This window comes from Rana temporaria, chromosome 4 (assembly GCF_905171775.1).
Source record: "Rana temporaria chromosome 4, aRanTem1.1, whole genome shotgun sequence".
In the NCBI taxonomy this organism is placed as follows: Eukaryota; Metazoa; Chordata; class Amphibia; order Anura; family Ranidae; genus Rana; species Rana temporaria.
Window position 1 is genome coordinate 59,571,119 of NC_053492.1, and position 12,018 is coordinate 59,583,136.

Genomic DNA, 12,018 nt, shown 5'->3' on the forward strand with positions numbered 1-12,018 from the left:
CGCTGGTTAGGTGTACTAACCAGCGGACATGTCGGACGGACGGGTTTCCAGCCGACAAGTTTAAAAGCATGCTTTAAAACTTGTCTGCTGGAAAAACCTGTCTGCTAGGCTGTACACACGGTCGGATCAGTCCACTGAAACTGGTCCGCGGACCAGTTTCAGCAGACATGTTCGATCATGTGTACAGGGCCTCAGGCTGCATTCACACCTGAGCGTTTTGTCGCCTGAAGCGCAAGGCTCAAAAACGCTAGAGGGGAAAAAATACATTATTCCCTATGGAGATGGTTCACATCTCCAGACCAAAACGCCTGACGCCGAATGCCTGAAGCTCAAACAAGTTCCGAGCCCTTTTTTGTCGCGTGCGAATCGGGCGGTTTGGGCGTTTTTGAGCGTTTCTATTTCCCATAGAAAGTAATGGAAACGCTCGATTCAAGCGACTAGCACGACAACAAGCGTTTGCTACGGGCGTTTTTGTCGCTTTAATCAATAGAGCATTTCATCCAGGCAGAAGATAAAAAAAAAATCTACCAACATAGCAACAAGTGATGAAAAGATGATAATTTTTCCTATTGGCTAAAATAAAAAAAGTCGAAGTACAAAAACGTCGGACGACACTGTATGCAAACGTGCAAATAAGCATGAATATGCGCGACAAAAATGCCGGAAAAAACGACCTAGGCTCAGGTGTGAATGCAGCCTAACTGTATGAAGAGCAGAAGGTCCACTTAGTTTATAACTAGAACAAAATTAATTGCATCCAGATTTAGGAGGCTTTTCACAGGGCTTCTGGATGTGACTTGTAGAATCCTATCATGTGATTCTGTGCATACAACTTCCCTCCAGTGCTTCAATACGTGTAGGCAGTGAAGCTCAGAGAGGGTGGTTTTTTACAACCAAGGATCACACTGCCATTTATTTCCATAGCCTTAGTTTTGGTATCACTCCAGAAGATGAGAATACCAGAATAGTACAGTTCTCTGATTCTACTTGTGTCCTCCTTTTTTTTTATTATTTCAGGAAGTCTGTTGTAGGAGGAATGACGGCTGGAGCTATTGGTCAGTTTTTCGCTAGTCCTACAGATCTGGTGAAAGTACAGATGCAGATGGAAGGAAAGAGACGGCTTGAAGGAAAACCTCCCCGGTCAGTGTGTCTAATTTATAGTCTGGAGCAGATTTAAAAAAAAAGTTGGTTTATTTTTCGGTACAGTATTTTTATTGAGATATAAAACGGGGGAAACCAGATAACAAATTCCCACACAGGGGATATGGACATGAAACATACAGTAAGAAAGGAGTTCACGTAAAGGTACATGATAACACATATTATGAGGGTATAGATTATAAACTGACATCGACCCACCAGCCGGGGGTCAGTGTGTAATGCGCCGAGACGTGAGACCCAGGGGCTAAGGCAGACAAGGGGGAGCGGAGTTGTCCGTAGAACAGCAGTGGGAAAAATAAAAAAAAAAAAAAAAACTAATTTGAAAAAAAACAGGAATTAAAAAAACAACACACACAACAGTGGGGTGGAGGAGGGGGGCTACTGGGTGGTAGTAGAACAGAGCAGCAAGCAAAAGGCCCATAAACAGAAAAGGAGTGGGAAGGAGAAAGGAGGGTCCCCCAGGCTGGAGACAGGGTCAAATTAAATTGAGTCCTAGACTAGTCAAATGTAGAGTAGGGAGTGCGTAGGACCACCACGGGGCCCACACCTTAAGGAATTTTGCATGGGAAGTGTGGAGGACGCTGGACTTTTTTTTAATAGATCTTAAGGGTCGTCAAGGTATTCTTTACCTTTTGAAAATGAGACAGAAGGTTTTTTCCAGGCCCTCGCTATTGTTCGCTTGGCAGCGATAAATAAGAATGTGGCTAGTTTCTGCTGGTGAGAGAAAAGGCCCGGGATTGGGCAATGAAGTAATGCACTTTTGGGGTCCTTGCAGGAGGGTACGTGAAATAGGGAAGATAGTAGGCCAAAGACCCTTGACCAGAATCCTACAAGATGGGGGCAAGACCACCACGTGTGCAGTTTATCTCCTCGTTGACCACAACCCCGGAAGCATCTGTCATTGCGGGATGGGTTTCAAAAAGTTGGTTTATTTTTCAGTATTTTTTTATTTTTTTTTATTGGGTTTTAACAATTTCTTATCATATATTACATGGTGAGATACAGGCAGTTTAGGAGGGACAATTACCAGGAGTAAAAAAGAGCAACACAGTAATTGCAGAGAAGGTACTTTCTCTTGTTAAAGCAGACACAAAAAGTTAACCTCCGCTTTTTGGATCTAGCCCCCACCCCTCTCCAGTATCACATTTGGCACCTTTCAGGGGGAGGGGGGTGAAGATACTTGTCTGAGACAGGTATTTGCACTCACTTTTGGGTTCTGACTCCGGGGAATCCAGCCTCGTCACGTCACACACCACCCCCCCTCCCCCGCTGTCTTCTGGAAAACGCTGTTCCCAGGAGAGAGCGGGGACCAGTGATAGCGCGCCACGATCCTCGCGCATGCGCAGTAGGGAATTGGGCAGTGAAGCCGCAAGGCTTCACTCCCTGATTCCCTCACCGAGGATGCCGTCGGAAGCAGCCGAGGACCGAGCAATTGCTCAGCCTCGGCTGCTGACATCGCGGGCGCGCTGGACAGGTAAGTGTCCATTTTCTAAAAGTCAGCAGCTGTAGTATTTGTAGCTGCTGGCTTTTAAAAAAATTAGAGGAAGAAAAAGAGTGAGGGATAAATTATGAGGTGTAATCGAGGAGAATTACAAAAAAAAAATTCTCATTGTGTAATCTCATATCATATATATTGTAACAATGCATTTTCTCATTGTTTTGTCCGTATTGTGACAGGGAAGAGGAAAATGTAAAATGTTATATTTTTTGGTGTTTTTTCATTTCTAGTAATCCCCTTAAAATACAAATAAAACCCAAAAAGGTTTAGTTGGCACACATTTTCTGTTTCAAATATTTTATTGAATTTTATCATTATCAACAAAATTCCATTAACCGAGCATATACAATAATATAATAATATAATAGAAATAGATATTCCATTAACAGAACAAAAAAGGTGTAATCATTCAGGAAAGTAACTCTTTTATAAATGTAAATGAAAATAGATAACCTAGCATATTTTAGGATACGATTATGTAACATGAAGTGTCATAATCATAGCTTTATGACAGCTATTTGACGACAAGTAATTGAGAAATTAAGTTGATTGAAATAATATCATATAATTATGTCATCTATGAATAGAATTGAATGAACCTATAAAAAAAAAATATAAAGTTCATGTGTTGTAGAATAGCTGGGGGAATAAATTAGGCTAGTTTGCACACATTTTCAAATAACCGTGCCGCCCCTGTTCCCTCCGGTTGCAATTCTCCGTTGATTTTAGGGGGGGGGGGGTCGGTGGGCGGGGAGGGGGTGCACTGTGGAACCTGGCCTTGGGGCGGCAGGGAGAGCACAGGGGGTGCATTGGACACCCAGCATATAGCACAATGGCAGCAAAAGGAGTCCAGTGCGTCCCCTCACCAATATTTCAACAGCACAAACAAATGGCCACTGCCCTCACCTATAACTGGCCTTCACAGCAAGGAGCACATGGAAGGGTGACGCATGTCAAACAAAACCAAGAACATTTTCCGGCTCATCTTACCAACCAGCCTGCAACCAACTGAATTATCCTGTCTAATGGTTTGTGTTAAAAACAGGAGCCCTTACGGTAGATTTTGTTTGCATCATTCATCACCTATATAATATCTTAGGACCTCACAGGAACACATTGGGTTAGGAGGGCAGTAGTTTGACTTTGAAGCTAAGATGAATAACACGGGGACATGACCTCAGATTAGCAAAAGTAAAAGTTCAAAACTAATCTTAGAAAATATATATTTCTCTCAACAGACCGCTGGCAGTCACTTAAAGGGGTTGTAAAGGTAAAAAATGTTTCCCCTAAATAGCTTCCTTTACCTTAGTGCCAGGACGCCCACTAACACACAGCTCCTTTCTCTATCTGCAACGTAGAGAGCGTCCTGACCCTCCTGCTCGCCCCCTCAAGAGGCTTTCTCCACACCAGGGAGAAAGCCTTGCATTACTGTGTGGAGTTACAGACAGAACAGGAAGTGAGGATTTCTCAGAAGAAATAAGGACATTTTAAAGCAAAATGGAAGGATGAGGTAAGTGAAGGAGGACTGCACTAGGGGAAAGGAAGCTATTTAGGGCCATTTTTTTTTTTTTTACCTTTACAACCCATTTAAGATGGCCATACAGTATATTAGTGGAATATCGGTCAAAAATTGTGGTTCGATCTTTATTTTTTTTTCTAAGTAGAATTGTTTTCAACCCTAGTGATGAGAAAGGAGGAGTAGGATACATTTCTAACAGTTAGGGCTTATTCAGACTATCGGTGATTGTTAACTGCAATCAACTCTGGTCCGAGTCTGAGCAACTTGATGAATGAGAGATCTAAATCGATTTTTTTTTGCTAGTGTTACAAAACCATCCAGTGTTGTCCCCACATGTGTCCAACAGCCGGTCGCCCCCACTTCGCTTGGCTCCTTCAAACTTCTCATCTCTCTTCCTTGTCTGTACTATGCTATGGACAACATCTCTTCTCCCTGTGACTTCTGATTTGTTTGTGTTCTCATCATTCATAGAGTCCGAGGCGTTTATCATGCTTTTGTGACCATTCTATCTAAAGGGGGAATTCGTGGCCTGTGGGCTGGCTGGGTGCCGAATGTTCAGAGAGCTGCACTGGTAAATATGGGAGGTAACTAGACCTTTTTATTGACATGACCTCTTTCTGTATCTAGTAGTGCAATGCATGCAAGTGGCTGTATGATATTGGCATGATAGAGGCATCTAATGGGCCTCATTATAATAACGGTGGATATGGTCTCAAGCACTAAAGCTAATTTTGAGCTTGGGGAAGTCCAGTTACCCTTGAATTTCAAAGCAGAGTCCCTTATATTTTTTTGTTAAAAAAAATGGATTTAATTGCTTAAAGGAGTTGTAAAGGCAGACTTTTTATTTTATTTTATCCTAATGCATTAAGATAAACCTTCTGTGTGTAGCAGCCTCCCCAGCACCCCCTAAATACTTACTTGAGACCCATCTCTGTCCAGCAATGTCCACAAGTGTCTTAGCTGTCCGGGATTCTCCTCCTGATTGGCTGAGACACATCAGCGGTGCCATTGGCTCCCAAGACTGTCAATCAAAGTCAGTTAGCCAATCGGGGGGAAAGGGGGCATGGCGGGGTCGGGGCTCCATGTCTGAATGGACACGGGGATCTTTGACTTGGGTGCCCCCATAGCAAGCTGCTTGCTGTGGGGTCACTCGACAGGAGGGAGGAGCCAGGAGCACAGAAGAGGGACCCAAGAAGAGGAGGATCCAGACTGCTCTGTGCAAAACCAACTTCTCAGAGGAGGCAAGTATGAAATGTTAATTGTAGAGCTCCCCCCTTTTTTTTTTTTTCTGCTGAGGGTCCCCATTGCAAGCCGGTTGCTATGTGGACACGTGTGTGTGTGTGTGTGTGTGTGTGCTCAAACCTGAGCCCTAATCTGCATGTCCATAGGACACGCAGAGCACGACTCCCTTCTCATTGGCTGTGACTGACAGCAGCGGGAGCGAACAAGTGTCTCTGAGCCAATAAGGAGGGAGGGAGCTGGGAGAGCCGCTGCTCTTGTGCACAGTGATGGATTGAGATCGGGCTCAGGTAAGTATTAGGGAAGGGGGGGGGGGCTGCATACTGAAGGTTTTGTTACCTTCAGCATAGAAAGCACGAAAGTAAAAAACCTTCAGCCTTTAGAATCACTTAAAAACTTGCCTGTCTCGTTATCTCTGCTGTCAGTTTAGGCTCTTGAAGAGTAAAGCTAAGAATCTGTATATCTGACACAGAAGGGCTGTCAAAAATTCATTTTGAGGTCTACATACAAAACATTTCATTCATATATTGTCAACACCATCTAGTGGACATAATGCATTGTTCTTTTGATCGAGGTGTTTCTGGGGGGAAAAGCTTTATTCTGACCACTGGATTGCACTGATGATATAGGAACTACCTTTATTGGAGAAATGCAGGGAGTTTTTGTGCTGACTGTACAGATGTTTGTTACATTTGTACAGTGAACATATAATACATAGACCTCTTAATATTTGGTGTTATCACTATGAAACTACTGTGATCTCCAAAATATGGCCAAGTAATTGACTTGCTACACATGAAAAGGAACCTGTGTCCAAGCTATTCACACTAAATTATTTACATATCCCAAACAAGCAGTATAAGCACTTTAAAACCGGCCCTTACTCATCTCTGTAGCTTTAGGCATGGTGGAGAAATACATTTTCAACCTTCCTAGAGTAGACACTAAAATTTGAACTCTTTACCGATTTACTTTCTATTGTAGCAAGATTTTGCAGCTTGCCAGCCCTTTAATGCCAACCTTTCGAAACGGTTATGCCTCGTACGTATCGGTTTTCCCGGCGGTCAAAAGTCCTCCGAAAACCGAGAACCTGCTGGGTTGCTTTTCCCCATGTACACACAGCCGGTTTTCCCGACAGGAAAACTGCCATGAGAGCTTTGGTCGGAAAAACCGGCCGTGTGTATGCTCCACCGCAGTGTTTTCCATAGAAAAACTGCAGAGCAAAAAATGCAGAGAATCGTGGCGGGGAAAAAAAGAGAAAAAGTTCTCATTTTTTTGCTCGCAGTTTTCCTGTCGGGAAAACTGCAATGGAGCATACACACGGCCGAATTTCCCAACCAAAAGCAAACATGGCAGTTTTCCCATCAGGAAAACCGATCGTGTGTACGAGGCATTAGAAACTCACTTGAGAGCTTTGTTGGGGGTCTTTTGAGAATAAAATGTTTCATAGTGCTGCAGCAAAGAATTGTTTAAAGCTTTTACTGTTTGAAGCAGAACTCCGGGATTGGCAAAAAAAAAAAAAGAAAAGAAAACTGCGACGCATACTAGCACATTATGACTTTACCTTGCAGGGGAAAAAAAAAAGTCTTGCGGTATACAACCGCTTTAAGGGACAGACTATTGGGCTCCATTCACACCTCTGCGTCTTTGTTTAGGACAGCCTGTTCATTTCAGTGGGCAGATCGCACAAAAGGAGTGCTTGACCAACTTTTTTTTTTTTTTTTTTTTAATGTCAACACATTAAAACGTATGGTAATTTTGTCACTATGTGTTTTGTCACTCGCAAAAGCGCACACTTTAGCAAGGTGTGCCATTAAGCTTTATTAGCACAGCACTGTGCCTGCAGAAGGGAAGTGTGTTATTTGTGCATTCTCAAAACGCACAAATGTGAACCTAGCCTTACACACAATCCAGGTACAGTAGTTTTCCTCCATTCTAATTATCCCGATCCTTAGTGGTGATCTCATTGCATCTGAATTGTTGACCACACATTTTATTTATGCAGAATATTGACTTCATAAGTAAACTTTTTTTGTTATGCTTTCTTTAGATCTGACCACATACGACACTGTGAAACACTTTCTACTAAGAAACACAAACCTCAAGGACAATAGCATATGTCACAGTATTTCCAGGTACAGTAAAACCTTGGTTTGAGAACAACTTGGTTTGAGAGTGTTTTTCAAAACAAGCAACATTTTTAAATACATTTTGACTTGATATACAAGCGATGTCTTGATATAATAGAAGCGTCATGTCACAACTGAGTATAAAAGAGAGGAGCCTCTAAGTGTAGCAATATGGTTACATTTAATGAAGGTTGAACTTTTAGCAACTCACATGATTAAAAGAGGTACATCTAAGTATGCAGACATCCGGGGTAAAGCTGTCTACATAGACCATCCTTGGCCCCGTCATCAACGTTGTCCCTTCCACGCTGCACGCCACAAGCGGTTCAAGCCTCGCTTTTAGATCGCTCTACTGCAAGATAGTCTTTCCAGTCACGATTGCAGACGGACAGCGGTGAGAGCCGGCGGTGAGGATGACGGTCTATGTGGACAGCTTTACCCCGGTTGCCTGCATACTTAGATGTACCTCTCCTAATCATCAACCATGTCACTTGCTAAATGTTGTACCTTCAATATATGTAACCATATTGCTACACTTGGAGGCGCTTCTCTTCTCTTTTATACTCTGTAGCTCCTGCTGGATTTTGCTTCTAATCCTCTTGGGGAGGCTTCCATTTGTGGATGGACATTATATGGTTACAAAACCTCACATTGCTATAATCTTTTTATATGGACTATAAACGGAAGGACTTCTGAATAATGGTTGTGGAACGAATCATCTGGCTCTGTAAAGAAGAAATAAGTATACATACCCTTTCTGAAGCCACTCCGGTCTGGTCCCCTGCTGAGCTGTCAGCAGTGGCTTCGCTGTGTGGGTGGATGCAGAGGAGGCAACTGACAATGGAAGCCCCATAGTAAGTCTATGGGTGACGTCACTTGCCATTAATTTCCCAGCCACTGTCGGCTGTCTCCTCTGCAAAGCTTTCACCGCTGGAGACCAGACCGGAGAGGCTTCACAAAAGGTATACTAATTTCTTCTTTACAGGGCCAGCTAGGTTAGTCTTAGATCATGGATGCCTGTAGATGTAGAGATTTTAGTGGTAGGGTGAATAAAAATAATAGTGTAGCCTACACTATTGCTGCAATTGTAACATGTTACAAAAGGTGACGTTATCATTTAAAAGAGAAGTAAATTAATTTTTTTTTTTTTTTGCACATTTATACTTGCCTAGGTAGATGCTGCATCTGTCCCCCGGCACCTCTACACTAAGAACGGAGCGATCGAACATCGTTGATCGCTCAGTTTTCAGAGTTCCGTGGCCGGAGAGCTGCAGACTGTCAGTCACAGATCTCTGCTGTTCTCCCTCCTTACTCATTGGAACGCTGAGCTGTGGAGGGGCGGGGAGCGGCCGGCTCAGCCTCTCAGCGGCTTGCTAAGAGCCTGAGCCAGTTGTCAGTCCAGGCACCTGGCAGATTCAGACTCCATGGTCAGGATGACGCAGTACCTGAACTGACATTGTTGACGTCAGCAGAGAGCAGACTTCAATCTGCTCTCTGCTGAAAACGAGTAACAGGAGTGCAAAATGAATTGGTGAAGTACAGCTAAACTTCTCCTATAATATTATTAAAAATGATTTTCCAGCACAGTAGCTTTCTGTAAAATTCAATGCAATAGGACAACCTAGAGGTATTATATACACCCGTGGTGTACGGAACTCCTCGAAAAATGTAATTCCCAGCTTGCATGATTGCCCTAAAATACAAGTCACATTGTAGGCATCCTTTGCAACGGAAATTTAATTTGTGGTGAGATACCCTCTAAGGGTTAATGGATGCAGACACTGTAGCTTTTTTCCATCCGAATACTAAGTGTGCACCAGATGACTATAATGAAGACCCTCCAATTCAGAATCCGTCTGTACAAGACATGGTCAAACACACAGCTCTTTTATTAATGCACTCGTTTTAAATGTATCTATACACGTAATTTTGTAGGTTGATCGCTATTTCTGTTTGTTTTTTGTTTTTATTTATTTAATAACATTTTTTGGGGTGAGCGTGAAATAAGTCAACTACACATTTTAAATGTAACTTCTAAAAAATCCAGGGCTGTGGAGTCGGTAGATAAATGTTCCGACTCAGACTCCTCAGTTTTATGTACTTCCGACTCCGACTCCTCTGTATTAATATGCAAATGTATTTTATACATTCCTTGAGGGAAAGAAACGCAACCTACCACAGGACTACTGGCTGGGAAGCCAACAGTCTACTGTATTGCACAGTTTAAGCAAAAGACAAACACAATGAAAACAAAGTTTTATAAAAAAAAATGTATTAATCAATCAAGTGGCTGGATAGTAGCAGCAGGCATAAACATCAGGAACAGGATCTTTACCAGTTCAAAAATACAAACCACATTATTTGGTTGTTTTAGAAGAAAAACAAAGCTTATCTATAATGAACCAAAAACAAAATCTGTAAAACCTAGAAATGGTTTATATTAATCTTGAAATGTAGTTATAGGCTTAGCAAATGCAAATCAATTCAATGTAGAGTTCTAAGGAAGAGAATTGCCTCTTTCATAGAGGCTCTTAAGTCAGACTTTATTATTTTTAGGGCTGAAAATAATCTTTCGACACTGACTTGGGTGGGTGGCATTGCAGTAACTATTCTGGCCACATCACTAACGATCTCTGGATAAACAAGGATGGCTTCTTCAACAGTAAGTTTTGATGAGCGATCATACTTTTCAACTTCTTTTAGTGCTTTATAAAACTCCTGTTGGAATTTTTTTATTTGGACACTTACTGGTTCTCTAACATGCGTTCCCTGTAACAGCAGAACACAACACTATGGAAAGTATAAGTATTGCAGCTCCTAATTGTGCGTTGCGTGCCATATAGTGAAGCACATGAAAAGCATGCTTCTTCACGGTCACTTAACGTGTTCGTTTTGCGGTTACGTGAGGCACTGCATGCATTGGTCTTTATTCTTACAGTAGAGAAGTCATTAATTATAACTTTTTGTGAATTGGGACATTTAAACTTGCTTTTTTTTTTTTTTATTCCAATCTAAATTTAGTAGGAGTCGGAGTCGGTGCATTGTTTGCCGACTCCGACTCCAGGTACCCAAAATTTCCCCCGACTCCTCGACTCCGACTCCGACTCCAGGTACCCAAAATTTCCTCCGACTCCACAGCCCTGAAAAAATCTAGGTTAAAAACGTATATAAAATATCAGTATACAAATTTTCTAAAAACTTCACCCAGAACATATCATTTTCCTTTTTAAGTATCTTGTATTGTCTTCCCATCAGCCTCCTGCAGTTCCCTGCACAGCAGCACTCTTGGAGAGGGAGGGACAAAACTGTCAACCAGTCAGAATTGTTGCTGTAGTTTTGTTACAATGCCTGCATCCAATCTACCCAACGCCAGTCATTTATTTTTATGTTTTGGTGTGTCTGGAGCAGTATATGTTCAGGTCTGGTGGCTGCTACATTGGGAACCCCGGCTGATGTTATCAAGACCCGAATAATGAACCAGCCTAGAGACAAACATGGCCGGTATGTGTCAACGTTCATTTATTGCAGCCTTTCCTCAACACCCCTTCTTCCTTTTTTTTTAAAGGTTACATTTTATTAGAAATTTACGACACAATAATGACAATAGCCACAGTGTACACATTACATACCAGTATTGTAAGTAAGATAACAGTCGTTTACAAATTTGTGCAACATCAAAGTATACATCAGCATACAATACCAATGTCACATGAATAAAGATAAGTGTGTACCGTATTTATCGGGGTATAGCGCGCACCCCTAAAGTGGACCCGCATTCCTGTGGAAAAAAGATTTTTGTATTTACAGTTTTGGTGTCTTGCGCGGCAGCCTCGTCGGGCCCGGCGTCCGTCTGCGGCTTCGGGGGTGTCCTCTTCGTCGGGTCCGGCGTCCTCCCCGCTTGATCCCCGCGCCGAGTTTGAATACTGCGCCGGCATATACTGAGCGCAGTACACTCGTGTATAGTCGGGCAGGCTCGGCTACTCTCGCGCTCACGTCCTGTACGTCCAGGACGTGAGCGCGAGAGGAGCCGTGCATGCCCGACTATACACGAGTGTACTGCGCTCAGTATATGCCGGCGCAGTATTCAAACTCGGCGCGGGAAAGCGGGGATCGCGCACCCACGATTTTGCCCTGATTTTCATGGAAAAAAGTGCGTGGTATACGCCGAAAAATACAGTATATATAAAAGACAAAGTGTGTCGTTTAACTTATGCAAGTATGAAAAATACGAAACTAATATCAATTAGAGACACACTGATGTTTTTATAGGTGAGAGAGCACACGCCAATAATGGGTCATTTTAAAGGTGAATTTGGGGCTTTAGGAAAAGTAACCTTTTGCAGTGCAACTTATTCTTCACTACTGCAAGCTTTCTCCTTTTCATAAGACAAGTCCCCCCCCCCCCCAATGTCACTCCTCTTCACTTCCTGAATGATCACACCATTCTACAACATGGTCCCATACTACAATAC

General features: G+C 42.6%; 1 protein-coding gene across 5 annotated transcripts in view; it reads left to right on the plus strand.

Moving 5' to 3' along the window:
• SLC25A27 (solute carrier family 25 member 27) overlaps window positions 1-12,018 on the plus strand; it is a 47,860-nt gene that overhangs the window by 22,807 nt on the left and 13,035 nt on the right. For 3 of the 5 annotated variants that reach the window (XM_040348444.1, XM_040348445.1, XM_040348443.1), the window contains exons 4-7: window positions 1,018-1,140; window positions 4,650-4,762; window positions 7,468-7,552; window positions 10,955-11,047. In XM_040348444.1, coding sequence (XP_040204378.1) covers window positions 1,018-1,140; window positions 4,650-4,762; window positions 7,468-7,552; window positions 10,955-11,047 — 414 coding nt within the window. The other 2 variants (XM_040348448.1, XM_040348447.1) reach the window with 2 other exon arrangements.